The 18824-nt window shown below is 45.9% G+C and overlaps 1 protein-coding gene across 1 annotated transcript in view; it reads left to right on the top strand.

Annotated features, from left to right (window-relative positions):
* ADAMTS16 (ADAM metallopeptidase with thrombospondin type 1 motif 16) overlaps nucleotides 1-18824 on the top strand; it is an 83540-nt gene that overhangs the window by 8549 nt on the left and 56167 nt on the right. The window contains exons 4-7 of the mRNA XM_058680108.1: nucleotides 10975-11227; nucleotides 13259-13458; nucleotides 15486-15569; nucleotides 17567-17726. Coding sequence (XP_058536091.1) covers nucleotides 10975-11227; nucleotides 13259-13458; nucleotides 15486-15569; nucleotides 17567-17726 — 697 coding nt within the window. The remainder of the gene's footprint in view (nucleotides 1-10974; nucleotides 11228-13258; nucleotides 13459-15485; nucleotides 15570-17566; nucleotides 17727-18824) is intronic.

The following is an 18824-nucleotide window of genomic DNA, read 5'->3' as shown; positions in this document are numbered from 1 at the left end:
TGTCATCGCTATGGCTCCTCTGATGATTCTTCTCTTTCCGGTTATTCAGGGCATCTGCCTTTTTCTGGATGGGTTCCTTGGTGTGACTCAGCATCTACCCTTAGCCATTGTGTTAATTAGGAGTGGGGAAGTAAGAATACCATGTATCCTAAAAGCATTGCCAGATAAAGTATAGGATTTAAATGTAGTATCAAAATCAGGGCTAATTTGTATCTCTTTCCCCTACTCTCAGTGAAATTATAAGAAACTAAATTAAAATACCTGGTTTGAAAAGTAGCAGTCTGAAGTCCTTGCCTTTCACCTTTTATTGACTATAAATGCATATAACCAACAAGACATGTACTATCATCACATAAAATTTTAGCAGTATTGAAATAAAACTCAACCTAAACTATGAAAACACTGTAAAAACTGACACACTGATTACTCATCAACTTATATAGACCATACTATGTTCCGTTGCCCTTAGTTTTTTAATTGTATTCAGTTAACATGAAGCTTCAATAGCTTAACAAAATGTGATACGACTGATTACCCTAATTTCCTGATTCTGACAAATTTTATGTCCATCCGTTCAGATATTAGAGATTTGAAGCAAGCATGTAAAGAAAAGCGTGTTTAAGCAACTTTTAAATCCTTCCCATCTGGAAGAAAAACCTTTCCCAATAACCTTGGAGTCATTTCACTTAGTCATGATTTAAAGTTGCATGTGAGTGTAGTATCTTTTCTTCTGAGATAAAAATAAAAATGGCTTATTCCTTAGATGTGGTAAATCAAAAACAGGTCTCAGTTTTATTTGGTTTGTCTTCGTTTAAGTTCAAGTTGGGCCCAGCAGCATTGCAGAACCTGACCTTTAGTGTCACCCAGCACAGACGCCTTCCAGTCCTGCTCTCCACCTTCAGCAAAGGAGACCCCTAAGGTTTTCATTCATTAACAATTTTATTTCTTTAGCAGTACAAGTTTTGGGTTATTATAAGGATAAAAATGGTTAAAATTGACATGATCAAGTATTATCCAATGCATTTTTTTTCTTTTGTGAAGTCTTTCATTTTCTATTTAATTGTGGAAGACTATAAGAAAGGGCAGGACTTTAGTCCAAAATAAATAAATATGAGATAAAAGAGAAAGCTGTTGAAATAGCTGCAGGAAGTGCAGAGGAGCCGAGCCTGGGCCTCCTCTTCTCCTCGCCCCTTCGACCTCCCTGAGGACAGCGGAAGGCAGCGCCGACCTCACCAATCACTGCCCTTGCGCTCTGGGTGAACCTATGTGTTCAACGTGGGTGTGCTTCCTTACTAAGAAACTCTCCAGCTTGGGTCATGCCCAGGTGCTGCAGGTTCTGAGTTCCTCACGCCCTCAGAGCCTCGGCAGGCTCCATTGCCCCTGCAGCCCCCTGGTTCAACTACTGCCCTCTTTGTCCCTTTCAGAATCTCCCCTGTAACAACACTCCTCTTACGGCCCAAACCAGAGCCAATTTCCTCCTCATGTATTCACACCTCACCTTCCTCTTCTCCTTAACAAGCTTCCCTGGTTTAACTTCTGTTCTGGTTATCTCGCCATGTGGGTAACACCCTGTTGTCACGGCCCCTATGGTCCCAGCAGCCCCTGGCAGTGTTCCAGGCCCATGGAACCCACTTGACACATTGTGGATGTGGGTGGAGTGCAGGCAGAAGGAGGGTAAGTGGATGGAAGGAGATGTCCACTCTAGTCACACCCAACCTACAGAGTGGGCGCAGGGACTGCAGTAAGCCCTGTTGACAGAGGTCTGCATCAAGGGTAGAAAGCATACATTAGGGAAAACGTCCAACCAGGTTTTTATATTACCAATAAAACATTATAATTTTACTTTTTAATATATATTTTCTTTTTTTCTTTTGGTTTTTCTTTTTTTTAATTTTATTGTTTTGTTCTATGACTCACTTTAATAGGCACTGGGGTTTCCCCTCCCCATGTTCCCACCCCTCCCCACTGATTTCCCCTCTAGTTTTACAATGGGTGTCTTTCGTGAACTTTTGCAAGTCCATCATGCTGCCCCTGAGGTGTCTCCCAACAATGTAGGCATGGACAGTGTTGGAGGATCCAACATCCAACCGTCAGGATGGTACCAGCCATTGCTGTGAGTCCATGGTGACACACTACTCTGTCTCCACCTACGAACACATTAATTTCTGCTGCCCCTCCATTATGCATCCCTATAAATACAGAGCCGGTGTACACAGTCTGCCCACTTCCCATCTAGCTCCCTGCTAGAGACCTGGGAAAGCAGTCGAGGACGGCCCAAAGCCTTGGGACCCTGCACCCGTGTGGGAGACCTGGAGGAAGTTCCTGGCTCCTGGCTTCACATCAATGCTACACCAGCCTTTGTAGTCACTTGGGGAGCGAATCATCTGACAGAAGATCTTGCTCTCTGTCTCTCCTCTTCTCTGTATATCCGACTTTGCAATAAAAAAAAAAAAACAATAAATCTTAGGGGAAAAAAAAGGACAGTTCAAGTAACTAAGTGGGTGTTCCCAGTCCTCGGCCTCTGCACCTGCTCTTTGAGCATAGAGACTTTGCAGTTTTGTTCCTGGGCCTCTTGGACCTCTGTCTTCTTTAACGCCAAGCTTATAACAAGGATGAGTTACCTCATGCATATCAGCATCGCAAAGAAGAGGTTTTCTTACCTCTCAGAATCCTCCATGTAAAGCGATGCAGTAAGGGATAAAGCCACCAGCTTGACATCACCATGCTACAGGGGCACCAGTTCAAGTCCTGGTCGCTCCTCTTCCAATCCAGCCTCCTGCTGATATGCCTGGGAAAGCAGGGGGAGATGATCCAAATTCCTGGATCCCTGCATTCACATGGGAGACCGGGAAGTAACTCCTGGCTCCTTGTCAGTCCTGGACATTGTGTTCATCTGGAGAGTCTCATCAGATGGAAGGTCTCTCTTTCTCTCTCTCTGCCTCCATAACTCTGCCCTTCATACAAATCTTCGGGAAAAAAGAAAAGTGATGCTGCAAGCTTGTTTTGAACCAACATTCAGGAATGACAAGTTGGCACTTGACCTTGTCTTGTGTTTACTATAGCTGGGTAAGATAAATTACAAAGTGAACAATCTGTAATCAAACTCCAGAACAGGAGTCAGGATGCGTTTCGGAGCATCTACAACGTAATCACTGCAGGAATTATCCTTGAGAGCAAATGAACTGAGGAGCACAAGTTCTCCATGCAAAACAAAACCATGGGCTAGACGTTCATGTGAGGATCACAATACAAGGGCTGAAGATGAGTGACCTAACCAGAAAGCTTAATGAAGTCGCATGCCTTTGGGGTCAGGCAGGGCTTGGTCAAATCTGACACTCTCATCAGATGGTTGCCCTCCTGCACTCCGGTCGCCACCAATGGTAGCTAAATTGGGCTAGAGAGGGCTGTATGAGTTAAACAGTATGCACCCAGGAAAGCTCTTCACCCAGGCTTGGATGCAGAGAAACTGGTGAGTGTTTGTTCCCCTGAGCCTCTCCAAGTATTCCTAAGCTATGGAACACAAATGAAATGCCTCCAGAAAAGAAGTTTGCAGCTTGTCATGCAAGCAAGTTCAATCAGGTAAGGTGCCAGGAAGAAAAGTTATGCTGACCTGCGTGGAAGTTTGATAGATGGAATGGGGAAAAACTCCACATGTATGTATTTTTTAACACTAGACCTTTGGAATGACTTGTTGGAAGCAATTAGGAAGCTAGAGAGACATTGGGGCTTTGAAATGTTAAGATTTATACCATTTTTAGAACCATTACCTTTGCCCTCATTTTCGGAAACAAGCTGTTCTTCCAACACCTGGGAGATCACTTTGTGCTAAACAGGGAATGATCGATGAGGAGGGTGCCAGAATAGTTCACGTTTTGACTGTGTATTCCCCTGCAGCAGCCAAAGCAGCCATAAACTGTGTTTATTTGCAGAGGTTATCTAACTGAAGCTAGGGGAATTCTAACCAGCCCCTATGTGGATCATCATTAGCTAATAAAATGCAGGGTGATGGACTGCAGAATGAAGAGCCAGAAGAGTAACAAGGCATTTATTGCACAGTTGTAGTTCTCATTGCAATGGAGGAGTGTATGTGGAGGACTTGAGAGGGTGAGCAGTGATCTTTAAGAAAGCTGCCTTAATCACAGTGCCGACTAAGCATGTATGTGTATTTGTACAAGTGAAAATCTCTTCTTTAGAAGGCTGGTAGTACAATTTATACTTTTTACCAGTCAGTATTATTATTCTAAATTCATAATATTTTTATGTAGCATAATTACATGTTCACCACTTTTAAACTTTGGAGGGTGTCATGTCCATCGTAATTTCCTGCTTCTCCTCCAGTTATCCAATGTGTAACCCCACTGGGAAATAACATGTAGGCTCTGGATTCTAATAAAATGGGGCTCGCTGATCCCCAATTGCTGAAGTTTTTGCTACTGCCCTTCTGAAAGGATGAGTGATATGTTTTGTTTTTAGTGGAATTTTTCCAAGGATTTCCTGTGCCTACCTATTTGAAATGGTTGCAAGCCTAACCCCAGGCTGTGAAGGGACTTCAACGGGAAAGCAATTTCCTTGGAATTTGTGTTCTAATTTATTTACTGAATCATGCAAGGTTTTACTTTTATCTAAACTTGTGAAGCCTCCTTTCATTGATTCAAAACTTAAAAGCAAACGAACGCCAGCCTGATTCCTGTGTGCCGTGAATGAGAACAGACCAGGCTGGTTCCAGGCCTGTCAGGAAGGTGAGAGCCCCGGGAGCATGTGCGCTCAGATACACAGAGGACTTGGCGCTTGAAACATTTGTGTGCTTTTGTCTACAGATGTGAAGGAAGACAGTGAGAACAATGTGTTCTCATAGAGTGCAATTTCTGAAGTAAAACTATCTTGAAATTCTTTTCTCAATAGTTGCATTACTGAGTTATAACCCTTGGTTGTGCATATATTAGTCTAATGCATATTTGTATATATATAATATGCATATAGCATTATCTATATTGTGCATATCTGCACCGTGTTTTCAGGAGAAAACATCCATTCTACCCAGCCTTCATGTACAAGCATATGAATTACACTTTGACACCTTACCCCTCTCCATGGTAGAAATCGAGTTAATCCTCTATTATTCACAGTGTAGAATTCACCTTCATCTCACATACTCTGAAATGCATTAGACTTGGGGACTTCCACAAGATCATTTTTGTTTGATCTTGGTTTCCATTCAACCCCAACCAACTTCTCTGTTAGAGTTGAGGCTTTCATCTCTGCTTTGTCAAAGGGGCAGCCCCTGGTGGTCTCTTTCATGGAGCAGAGTAGCCATGACAGGCTCTCACAGATGCAGCCCACATGTGTGCAAAACTGTAGAATCCACTTGATTGTTTAAACAAATATTAAACAACTGTTTAATAATTCCTCTGATTGTTTAATATTAAGTCTTCCTTCTCTTTGACAAAACATAGAGACGTGTAGCAACTGGTGGACACTGGTGGATATTGGTGGACATTGGTCGACATTGGTGGATATTGTTGCGAGGCCTAGTTGGATGCAGGTTGGAGAATTCTTTCGGTGTTGGGATGGATTTCTGAATTGCCATAGTGCTTCAGTTTGCCTTCCATGCCCTCTTTCATGTTCATGTTTTGTAGTTCATAGTCACAGTCCTGCAGATGCACAAGATGGCACTTGGCTCTGTTACCACGGCAGACCCATTCTCGGGCTTTGGCTGGCCTCAGTTCTGACCACGTCTCAGGAGTGATTCCTCTCTTCACTGTGGCTCCAGTGGGAGAACTGCGAAGGTTCGATGCCAAGAGCATTTATCTCGGGTTCCTTGTTTTTTCCAGCTACCTACTGTTCAACTCCTAAACCAGAGCATTGGGGCTCTCGTTACGCTTTGTGTGTCCAAGTACTGATGAGTCTTGCTGAGCTTTTTGGGAATTCCTCTCTCTGAGTGAGGAGTGAAAATCATATTCTATCCGTTCAGGTTAGCAAAGGTAACTTAAACGATTTCACAGTGGTGTACAGAAATGACCAGTAGGTAACAGAAAGGGATTGAGCATAGCATCATTTCTTTTCATTGCTCATTGGTTTTAATTTCTGTTTTAGTTTATCTTTTGCTCTCTTTTCCTCTGTAAGTAGTGAACTGTCTCCTGCTAAAGTCTGTTTGCAATGTCTGCGCAATGATAACCTTGATTCGTATGAATTGATGGCCCAGCTGTTGACAATGCTTTATTTATACAAAAACAGGATGATGTTTGCTTGTTAAATTCTTGATATTAACTTACTGCGAAGACACTCTGAAACAGGCTATTACAGATAACTATTGCCACATCATGTGATGGTTATCCAGTTTGACCGAGCAGCCTGGAAATAAAATCAGACAAAACTTTTCCAGTCCTCTTGAAATTTAATCCTAAGAGTACATGCAGTCATGTATATAACTGACTCTGGAGTTTATGAATGGTCAAACTTGGTATCCATAGCAACAGATGTTTGAATATCTGCCTAAGATATATGGTAATGGAAGTCAAGCAGAACACAGTGTTGGTACAAATGACCATCCCTGGGCCCTCTGGTACAAAGGCCATGTTTCAAATCTATTCCACTTAACTTAAAAGAGAATCCTTGCAATTGGTACTGATTTTTATATTTATCAAGTTACCATCAGAAAATATGGTACCTAATATCAATTTTATGCAAGGTAAGACAATTTCAGTTTTACTGAAGTCCTGAGAAAGTCTTTTAACATAGGACAGAAGGCAATAGGACTGTATTTCTCCACAAAGGGGAATGTCTTTCCTGCTCTCTGATAGTGGTTGTGGGAAGAGAGGAGGGGAAAGAAGGGTAGGGGAGGAGAGAGGAGAGGGGAGAGCAGGGGAGGGGAGGGGAGGGAGAGAAGCGGAGGGGAGAAGAAAAGAGGGGAAGGAAGAGGAAGAGGGGGGAGGGATGGAAAAAGAAGGGAGGAGACAGAAGGAGATGGACAAGAGAGGGGAGGGGAGGGAGAGCAGGGGAGGGGAGGGAGAGACGGGGAGGGGAGGGAGAGAAGGGGACGGGAGCGGAGGGGAGGGGAGAGAAAGAGAGGGGAAGGAAGGGGAAGAGAGGGGAGGGGCGGAAAAAGAAGGGAGGAGACAGAAGGAGATGGACAAAAGAGGGGAGGGGAGGGAGAGCAGGGGAGGGGAGGGAGAGAAGCGGAGGGGAGAAGAAAAGAGGGGAAGGAAGGGGAAGAGGGGGAGGGGCGGAATAAGAAGGGAGGAGACAGGAGGGGATTGACGGAAGAGGGGAGGGGAGAGGAGGGGAAGGAAGGGAAGGGAGGGGAGTGGGCAAAGCGGAAGGCACAGAGGACGGTTGTGCAGGGCCTGGCCTCCATGATATGCAGCATGTCTGGGTATGAACCTTATTAAACAGGCACATTGTCATGCCCTCCCCAGGACCTGCTGACTTGGAATAGCTGGGGTCAGGAGGAGCTTCTGAGATGACTCTTGTGACAGGAAGTTTTGTAGTGACCAATGGGCATGTGGAAAGCGGCCGGATCTCTGGAAGTCCTTCGAGTGTGTCAAGCCCCACCTTCAGGACTGTTCCTATTGGGCGCCTGTAGCTGGAGACTCACACATGAGCACATGTCATCACCTTCGCTTTCAGGTGGCCCAGATGGGTGGCGGTGTGGAGGCTATGGGGAGACAGCTGATTTCAAATCTCAAGCTGTGTTTACAGCTTCTTCTACATAACCCTGCAACATTCCCCCTAAGCCAGAGAGGAAGGGGGTTGGGTGCGAGCCACACTCCTGGGGCTGGAGGCAGGCTGTTGCTTTTAGTCTGTGTCTTTTTGTGAGATATCTGACCTTCCCATTAGCCTTCCAGTGTGTGCTAGTCGACTTCGTCATCTGCCACAGACACTTCCCAGAATGACAGCACAACCGAGCTGTGTGCTAAGGAAGCAGAACAAGAATGGCTGTAGCGGGGCCCACTAGTCTCGAACCTGTGACACGCTGGTCTCATTCCCCGAGCCTGACTTGGTTGTATTTCCTAATGCTGTTGAGAATAAATTTACCAAAACAAATCAGTTCAGTTTAGTTTAAGTTAGTGCAATCCAATACTTTTATAATAAGTACATAGAGTTGATCAATGATCTGAACCACCCAATTACAGACCAGTTCTGTCATGTCAGTAAGAACCCTCGTGCCATCTGTGGTCACTCACTGTCCCTATGCCAGCCAAAGCAGACACAAGTCTGCCTGCTGCGTCTAGAATTTTATTTTATGGACATCTCATAGAAATGGATTCACATGTTTTTGGGTGGTTCTTTCCCTCAGCTTCCTATTCTGGGGTTCATTCATGTTGTAGTGTTAGTTAAAATGTTACACCATTCCATTGCTGAGAGGCATTCTGTTGTATGGATACACCACATTTTCTTCATCCATTTGGCCATTGATGGGTGCTTGGCTTGTTCAAGCCTTGATTTCTTTTCCTACAGAAATACAGCTGCTAATCTCTACCTTGAGAATCCGTCCCAAGGACAGTGGAAAAGGAATGGACATGTGAGGTGGTCACTGGATGAATGCAGTCACTATGAATATGACGAGTGGGAACGTGTGACTGTCCTGGAGCTTGTATCCGAGAAAGTACTATTCTGAAAGACCAGATTTTAATACGATGGTCAGTCAGAAAGAGAAGGATCTCCAGGGGCCAAATGAAATAGAGAAAACAGCTGATTCGTGAGCTAAGTGTCAGCTGGATGAACTCAGCACAGATTTTACCTCAGGCCGGCAGCTGGCCTCAACCAGAGGGAAGGGGAGCGTTGGCGTGGACACTGGGATGGGTTGAGCGTGTATGGGAAAACATGGATGATTTCAGCAATGGCGTGTAGACTTAGGCGACAACACCCTGGAGACCCATGGCCTCTGATGAGAAACACATGCTCTGCCGGCTTCCTCCTGGCTCCGCCTTGCCGCAGTGGCTGACCGCTCGGCCACGGCAGCCCCGGCGATAGCTGTGACTCCCACAGTGTCCGGTCTTTCGACATCACGCACAGACTTCTGCACAGTTCTCTCACCTCTCCTCACGTTTATTTTCCTCATTTTTAGTCAGCAATGCATTCAGGATGTAGAATTTCCCCATGTCTAATATCTTAAGGGGCTCTTAGAAGGACTTTGAAAAGCAAGGATCATTTGTGTATCAGACAAGTGTTTTGAAAACAAGGTTTTTTTCTTCTTTAGTTTGTTTCATTGGTGTTTTGAAAAAGCTATTTGGCAATTACACAAAATTAAAGGCATTGATGAGGATTTATGCTGGTACTGGCTTAGTTCAAATGCAAAAAGGATGAAACCAAACTAACTTTAGCTATTATTTCATTCCAAACTTAGCTATTCGTGGTAGAACTATAAAATGTGCTGTATTGTTGCCCCTCCTTTAATTGGTAGCTTTAGGTCAGAAACACGGCCCAGTCTTTGCTGTAGAGCACAGCATGGAAGGCTGCCTGTCTCCCTCCCCCTCCACCTAGGACATAAATTCCAAGTATTCACTTTCTCATTGCTGATGGTATCCGGGCCCCAGGAGGTCCACCCCCATGGTGCTGATGGCTTCTCTGATAGCTTACCCTCCCTTCCCTGCTGCCAGCAGCAATGGACCAGCCTTTGTGCCTGTCTCTTCTACTTGCCTTTCCTAGCCCTCCTTTCTCCCAGGGTTGCCTTTGGCTACGCGCCCAGGTCACAGACATGCTTCTCTGAAGAGTCATCCTACAGTACACAAAGACTCCCTCTCCACAGCCGAGGCCTCAGCAAGCATGCAAGCCTTGCATCCAGGGACGTCTCCCCCTCAGGTCACCAAGGAGAGTCAGAGGGGCTCCAAAAGCAGAGCCAGATTACAGCAAGCATCCCAGGAATTAATGAGTGTGGAACTCGGTATATTAAGTGTCCAAATGCCTTTGAAGAAGCTTGGCACAACCTTGATAGCTGGGCTCTAAATGATCCTTAGTTGTTCTTTCGGCCTCCGTATGGTATCATTTCGGCAGTGTTTAATAACATTGACAAGGTTTTAAAGGTTCACTGTAATGCTACACCCCAACAATGCCACTTAACGAATGGATGAACAGACTTTTAATAGTTGAATCATGCAGAAAGCTGTAAAACTGAAGTGAAATTTCCCAATTTGCACCCCTTCTCCTTGATTTTCTGTCCTGGAAAACAATTTGCCATCAATAATTTTTCATCAACCCTCCTGGAAAATTCGGTGTCGACATACAATTTTTAAAGTGGATATGATTGGAATTCCACTGCATACTCTGTTATTGACCTTAAAAATGTAACCCTTTCAGAAAGCCTTTGTAAGCACACTGAGCTTCAGGTCCTGTGGTTGTGTTCATTTTGTTCAGCCCTGACATTATTTGCAAGCCCATGACCCTGCAAATGTGACTTTAGCAGCCCATCTCTCTCTTTCTGAACCTGCCAGTAATTCTCGATTCCTGCAGTCACTGAGGATGGTAAATATGCTGTGTATGGAAAATATGGACCGCAGTCTCAGGAACTAAGAAAGATCATAATGGCACCTGTGATTATATGGATATATAACTGGTCAATATTTAATGATCTCCTACTCTTCAATTCATATGGCTATACTCTAAAAAATTACCTGAGCTCATTTCCATTGCTGCTGCTTTTTATTTCATGTATTAATTGCTGTTTTTTTTTTTATTATAATTCATGTTATAATCTATAGTCACATGCATTGATCAATATGGAAGCAGTGCTGACAGATGCTTCAACAGGGATCCAGACAAGCTAAATTCTTAGAACTCAGCTCTGCCCTGGCCCGTGCCCCAAGAGTGGGTTCAGCTGTGCTCTGGCCCGTGCCCCTGAGGGTGGGCTCAGCTGTGCCCTGGCCCGTGCCCCGAGAGTGGACTCAGCTGTGCCCTGGCCTGTGCCCCAAGAGTGGGCTCAGCTGTGCCCACAAGCAAGAGTGTAACCCTGTCTCCCTTGCTCTGTGCTCCCTCCAGTCAGGCATGATCCGGACGGAAGATGCAGATTACTTCCTCAAGCCTCTGCCTCCACACCTGGCCGGCCAGGCCAGCAGTTCTGCCGAGGGCCGTCCTCCCTCCCACGTACTGTACAAGAGATCCTTGTCCCCAGCTCCCAGGTCCAGCCAGGTGCCGTTGAGCACCAGCGGCTGGGAGCCGCCCAGTCCGCACTCACGCAGCCTTCACCTGGGGCTCCCTGGAAAGCAGCATTTCTGTGGAAGACGCAAGAAATGTATGTAAGGGTGATTTTCTGTGTGTGTTGAATGATCTGGATGGTTTTCTAAGCCAGTGGGAGATACTTGGTTCTCTGGTTCTCTAGTCCATGTGGGCTGCTAAGGTGAGACTTGGGGTCACTGCTAAGTTCCAGTAGTGACCTGAAAAGGGCCACTGACCGAGTTCAGTGCCCAGCACCCTGCGTGGTGGATGACAGACCGACAGCACTAGACCATCTTGGGTTTTTTTCTTTTTTTCCTTCAAGGTCTGTTCCCTGGGCAGATGAAATGACTCTACTCGGAGGCACAGAGGGCCTTGGCACCTCTGCCCAGTAGTCCTGTATTTGGGGATCCTGCTGAGGTCATTTATTTAGATGCGTGTTTATGTCCTTCACCACATCAAAAGGGCAGAGTAGGCGTGACTTAGCTGATCCATCATTTATCACCAGGATCTCATGAAAGTCTTTTTTGTGTCATGGTCCCTGAGTTTTTATTTGTGTTTTATGATCTGTGTTTTCTGCGCTTGCCCCCAGGCATTCCTGGGCTGTACCTGCCCCCAAGGAGCCTGTCTGTCACCCCCAATGCCCTTGCAAGCAGTGGGAGTGATGCCTCTCAGGAACTTGGTGATCAAGAGAGTGTGGGAAATTGTTTGGTCTTTAATCTTTGCTTGTTAGGCTACCAATCGGTTATCAGTGTTCATGTGGTATCTGAACACATGCCACTGCCTAAGTCAAAACTGTGTGCTCATAAGTACAGAGTCTAAGTTGGTAGAACAAGGACAATGGGCCACCGTTACTGCAGGCTCCTAGGCTCCCTTGCACATTTCTGTGTTGCCCTGGGATTCCTGCGCTTCATCCTGATGGGGCTCACAATCACAAACGTTCTTCCCTGCTGGAGTCTCTCTTGCACAAAATGAGCCCGGCTCCCTGTGTTCAGTTGAGCATCTGTGAACAGGGGCCAGCAGAGGCAGACCCGGTCATCTTGAGGTCTGTGCTGAGGCTGGGCCTTGGGCTGATGTCTGCACCTGCAGCTGCCCAGTTGCTGGATGGAGCCAGTGTCTCAGGCCAGTGTTGCAAGCACCACATGCAGGGCAAGCAGCGTGCTCTACGGCACCTGGGAGCTCTGCACCCATCAGTACTGCTGCCTTCTGCACCCGGCCCCGAGCACCTGGGACTGCTATATTCCAGAGTCCCATTTCCCTTGTGCACAGGTTTTTCCGCCAAGTGTGTGGAACTATCCATCCAGATCTGAAACTATCTACAGCACTTTCTGGGGATGGACAGTGAGCAGCCACTGTCCCTCACCCTCAGCACTCTTACCTGGGCTGGTCCAGAGACCGAGTGAGGCCCACAGGACTGTGTGTCCATGTAAACCGCATGGCTGTCAGCAGCAAGTGAGAATGCTCTACAAACATGAGGCAGTGTTACTTGTTCACTGAATGTTCAGTTAGCTGTGGAAGTGTAGTAGCAAAGAGGGAGGAAAGATGTTGTATGTGAGTCCCTCTCAAACAGAACAGCATCCACTAGCTGTGTGTTCTGTGGATGTGATTGTCATGGCTTGGGGTGTACACCATCTAAATGTGAGTTATTGGAGGCCAAATTTCCCATGTAACAACTCTAACCACTTTTTCAAAGGCATCTGCTGTACCTAATGGCTCACTTTAGGACTAGGAAATTCCAAAATATTTGTAAATGGTTACTCCAAGAGGATAGACTATTTTCTGTTCTCTAATTGGATTAAGTAAATATGTATGGTGCTTACAAGGAAACAGAGCTGAAGGGGACCTGCTTCAGACAGTTGATGATCCACTTGAAATAATGCACAAACTGGGAATCAGCTCTGAAAACCGTCTGGCCGTCAGAGGTCATCGATGCCAAGACGTGCCAGCCGCCGTTGCTCTCTCCTGAGGTCATCAGCTTCCTTGCTTTCTCGTGAGCTTACGTGACTTGGATCAGGAGCACTGGGTTTTGAGACCGAGCCTCTGAGGGGTATGTCACCCCACGGGTTCTGTGTGGTGGCATTTGCTCTAACTTGCTCTTTGTCTCCCGTAGATATGCCCCAGCCTCCCAGAGAAGACCTGTTCATCTTGCCTGATGAGTATAGCTCTTGCTTACGGCACAAACGCTCTCTCTTGAAGTCCCATAAAAATGAAGAACTGAACGTGGAGACATTGGTGGTGGTTGACAAGAGGATGATGGAAAACCATGGCCATGAAAATATCACTACCTATGTGCTAACAATACTTAACATGGTAGGCCCGCCTTCTTGCTAATGGAATGTGTGTGCACGCACATGGGCCAGCCTTCTTGCTGGAGCCACCTGTGTCACTACCTAGCATTGAATGTGTGTGCACACGTGTGCCTGTTTCACATTCTACTTTTTACCCGCAGATTCAGGTCTCAGGTAAAAAATATTAGTAATAATTTTGGTTTTACTACATCCAAACCAAAAGAGCTGTTTTTAGAAGTTTAAAGAATGAGAGAGAAAATACCAATCTGACCATTTCTGTCAGTTTCTGTGAGCTTGTGAGATGCTCTAAGTTTACAGGTGTCTTCATTCACTGGAAGTCTTTCAGAAGATGCAGGGAGTGGGAGAAGCTCATCTGTTATCAGCATCACACATTCTAGATGCCAATATGCAAATTCTCAGCATCTGGGGAACATGTCTTCACCAATGTTGAATCCAAGTCATGTTAATCTAGAAAACTAGTTCAACCCTCCGGAATGTCACCTCAGATAAAATGTTTCCTATCTCAGTGGGCAGCTGAAGAGTTACTGAAGAGTGTGGCAAGACATGTAAGATAAATTTCAGGCAGACAAAATGTAGATGGTAGAAGAGACTCTTGAGTCACAAGGGGGGTTTAAAAATAGTTTTGGCCCCAGCGTGGTAGCCTGGTGGCTAAAATCCTCTCCTTGCATGCACCCGTATGGGTGCTGGTTCATGTCCTGGCAGCCCTGCTTTCCTTCCAGGTCCTTGCTTGTGGCCTGGGAAAGCAGTCAAGGACAGCCCAAAGCCTTGGGATCCTGCACCCATGTGGGAGACCCAGAAGAGGCTCCTGGCTCCTGGCTTCTGAGCGACTCAGCTCCAGCCATTGCAGCCACTTGGGGAGTGAATCAGTGGATGGAAGATCTTCCTCTCTGCTTCTCCTCCTTTCTGTATATCTGACTTGCTTATAAAAACAAATAAATCTTTTGGGAATAGTTTTAATGGCAATAATTTAAATCCTAAGTTACTTTTAGTTATTCAAGAGGCTGAGAGAGCTCCAAGCAGCAGTTCACATCCCCAAACCCGGAGCATCCGGGCTGAGTCATGTTGAAGACAGCCAAGCGCTCACTAAGTGGGTGGCAGGAACCCAAACATTTCATGCGTCACTGCCACCTCTCAGGGTGCACATTCATTGAAGCCGGGACTGGGCACAGAATGGACTCTAACTCAGTGACTCTGATATGGGGAATGGGAGTGGGCTGGGCATTCCACGTGGTGTCCTAACAGCTAGGCCACATGGTGTCACCGATGGCAATATTTTTAAAAGAAGTTTGGCATTCTTTTACCTCAGCATACCAGAGTTCACAAACCCCAGTTAACTGGGAGTAGGTGACATGCAGCTACCCACCAGCACCAGGGGTTGAGGCCTCCCCGAGTGGGAGTCGCAGGGCCTGGGCCACCTTGGCTTGTGCTTGGTTGGTTCTGAGCAGGTGCTCCTTGCACGCCTGGTTGTCACTCACCATGCTCAATGTCATGCTAGTCACTCCTTTCCATTTCTGTGAGCCAGGTCCTCCGTCTTTGTCTTTCCTCATCATCTTCTGAGCACATTTTCCCTTCTCTCTCGTTTCCTCTTTTTCCCAAGCATTTCTCTTGTACTTCTAGAATTCCTTGCTAGAAGAGCTTGGAGCTTGCTCAGCTTGTGTAGTTACTACTAAGAGTAAAAGCCCAGAAAATTCTCTGTATGTTCCAGCAAGGACAGCTCTTAGACAGAAACCTTACAATGCTGTCACTGCTGTTTGAGCATCAGAGATGGATCCCATCAGTCGCGGAAAATCAGCATCTTATACCCAGGCCCCCAAGAGCTTGGTGGTGGCTGTACCTGGTCATCCAGAAGTCCTCCATCTCTGACAGGCAAGAGGACTCTAGGCCTTATCAGTGGGCAGGGAAAACATTGTGACACACAGGTCATCTAGCAGTCCTCCATCCCTGAAGGCCAAGAGGACTCCTGGCCTCAGCAGTGGGCAGGGAAAACGTTGTCACACACAGGGCTGACGTGGGTCTGGTCTGTTTCAGGTGTCGGCTTTATTCAAGGATGGGACGATAGGAGGGAACATCAACATTGCAATTGTAGGCCTGATTCTTCTGGAAGATGAACAGGTATTCTGTCCTGGAAACCAATAGTTTTGTGCACGGTTTTGCATTTTTCCTTTTAATGTGTTTACTCTTGATTCTCCTGTTTTGGAAGACAAAATGATTTCAAATTTTGTGGTTCATGCTATGAATTTCTTTTTCATTTTTAAAAATTATATTCTATCAAAGATAGTAAGAAATTGGTGGCTTATGCAGAAGTGGGGATGGAGAAGTGGCCTTCCTTCTGTGTGTGGCAAACATACCAACAGCCCTAATGTATCTTCTGTCACCGCCAGGTGCAGGATGCTTGTTGCTAGTTATGTGTTTGTGGTTAGAAACCACGTGTTGGCCTTGCACTCCTGTCCTGCTGTCTCCCACTCCTCGAGCGGATGGCACTGGCCCTGAAACCCCTGTTCTGTTGCCTCCCACTCCTCAAACAGATGGCATTGGCCCTCAGTGCCTTCCTTCTCAGGTTTTTATGTTTTGTAGACATTTTAGAATGTTGGTCATTCCACTCTCTCTGCAGACCAAGACCCAATTATGATCTTGGTGGCAGGAGTTACCTCCATTTTAGACCTCCCATGGTAGAGGGTGGCAGAAACACCCCTCAGTGCACAGGGAGGTTGAGTGTGGGCCATTCAGTGCAGCAGGAATGGGGGCGGTGGGCAACCCTGCTGGGGATTTCCCTGCTGTGCAGCCCAGAGCTGGTCACCAATGGTGGGCGGTGGACTCTGGTTGGGTGCCTACATTCACTTCCACCCTGGCTAACATCTTCTGAGAGCCCTATCAGCCAGAGATTTCTTCTTTATAACAAAGCACTTGTAGATGATAACTGAACTTTTTGATAAGAATTAGCATAGGCGTAGACACTGTGGGATGCCACTCTTTCTGTATGCAGGTGCAGATGGGCACGGGCAGGACTCTTCCTCGCCTCACTGGTCAGGGGAGCTCTTCACTCATTGTCTTTTGTGTGAGTGTGTGGTTGGGACAGGGTGCCTCGCAAGTAGGACATCTCAGGTGACAGGTTAATTATTCCTTGTATTAAAATGCTTTCACCCTGGAATTCATCCAACCTGCAAAGAATAAGCGAGGCTACCGTTTGATCGTACACCTGTGTTAGCTTTAATTAATGCAGTTTTCCTGGAGATTTCCAGCTGCGGAATGTAAGGCATGCTTGGTGTTTAAATCCAGCCTTTGGCTTAGGTGTATCTGACTCTCTGGAACTGGCAGAATGCACGCTGAGCAGGAGACAAACATTTAAGTAGACACACTAGCAGAAAATACCTTTAAAGAAGTGAGACTCTGAAGTTGAGCTGTTCCCCTCTTCTTCTCTGACAATCCATGGACAAGTCCAGCGTTCCTGCCAGCAAGGCCTGAACAACACAGCATGGGCCTTTCTGGTGGCTGTTCTGCCACACCCCGAACCCCTGTGTTCCCAAGGACTCTGAGGTTCCCCATCTGCTATGTCACTTCACAGTTGCTCAGTCAGAGCTTGGTCTATAAGGTGAAGTTTGGGATTTTCTGTGCTGGTTTCTTCAAGTTGGCTTTCACTTTCTAGAGATAAAGCTTTACAAACTGGATGGAAACTTAACACTGGATAAGAAATATTGAGAGAAGCATTCATTGAAAATTCCAGTTGTCCAGTTTGATTCTGCAAGGAATGTGTCTAGATATATTTATGTTCATGCAAAACCATCTATGAATGATTGCTGCCTTATTTAATTTGAAAATTTTCACTTAAAAACAGATTGTATGAATAAAATATCATTATTGAGTCATTGAACATCCAATCGAAGTCAGATGCATCCCAATTGTTTACACAGAGAGCTGGAGAAGACATGAATGTGTCCACATGTACTAATGATACACCCTCCATTGAATTTTCACCCATAAAATGGACATATCAGCTTATGTGCTTCCAAGTCCATGTCTGTCTTTGAAGTTCGTCAGTGACAGTTCCTGCGGTGACAATGCCTTGTGACATGCTTTTATTCCCTTCCCACGGGGCCGCGGTCTGTTCACAGCCAGGACTCGTGATAACTCATCACGCAGACCAGACTTTGAGTAGCTTCTGTCAGTGGCAATCTGGATTGATGGGGAAAGACGGGACGCGACATGATCATGCCATCTTGCTGACTGGCCTGGACATATGTTCCTGGAAGAATGAGCCCTGTGACACCCTGGGTAAGAGCCTGCAGGGAGTTTTGAGGGCTGCGTGTGGGGTGTGCCCCTCTAGTGGGTGGTATTTTTTCTGTTGTTCAATAATCACAATAAGTTGCTGAAGCTGAAGATTTGTAAAGCACAGACTCACCCCCGCGTGAACTTTAAGCCTGCGAGTTAACTTTGTTCATCAGAAGTGAATACTGAGCAAGGAAAACATCCACACAATTCAAGAACTGCTATTTCATAGAGCATGAAGATAATTCTTTTGTTCAATTTTTTCTAGCATTTATGCGAATGGGATAGATGGGCTTAAGTGTGTCTCACTGTGTGGCAAAATAGTACAAGCATTAATGTGCAGAAATACAACATTGCCGCTTTTGTCATCTCCCAGTAGATATCTCACCCCTGGTGTTCAGGATGTTGAAGAGCTGTGCACATCTGAGGGACAACAATGTAAAACATTTTGGTACCTCCCAGTACTCAGATGGCCATTTTTTTTCCTAACTTTTTATTTCTCTACAATTTCTTGGGAATTTTTTTTTATCATAAAAACTTTCCTTTAGGAATTCATTTAGCAGAGGTCAGTCTTATTGTACAAGACAAAGTTAACAGCACCCTGGCTGCTTGACCTTGGAAGGCTTGATGGCAAGTCTGGCTCTTGGCTGGCCTCTGCACACTCAGAATCCCAGCCTCAAAGAAGTGCCTTGTCTGCCTAAACTATCTGTTAAGCAGCAAAATTGAACCTAATCACCTGTTTTCCTTCCAAGAGACTGGAGTTTGGGGGATGCTGGGCAAACGAGGCCTATGTGGTCAGCCTGCAGTGAAAGACTGGACAGTGAGTCTCTTGGAAGCATCTGTGATAGCCAGCATCCCACGCTCACTGTCACAGCTTATGTGGGGAAGTGAGTCAGCCCTGCATGACTCAGCTGGAAGAAGATAGTTAGCAGCTTCTGCCTACTTTCCCTGGGGGTCTCCTCATGTGTGTTTTCCATTGGCTGACTTTTCTCTATTAAATCGTGGCTGGGGGTCTCATCAATACTCACAGTTAAAAATGTGATGTGGGAGATGAGTTTGAAATCTCCCCGAATGACCATAAATCATGCCTGGAACACTGGTTAG

Source organism: Ochotona princeps, chromosome 23 (genome assembly GCF_030435755.1).
Source record: "Ochotona princeps isolate mOchPri1 chromosome 23, mOchPri1.hap1, whole genome shotgun sequence".
In the NCBI taxonomy this organism is placed as follows: domain Eukaryota; kingdom Metazoa; phylum Chordata; class Mammalia; order Lagomorpha; family Ochotonidae; genus Ochotona; species Ochotona princeps.
Note: the sequence above shows the minus strand (reverse complement) of the source record. Positions and strands in the feature narration are given on the sequence as shown.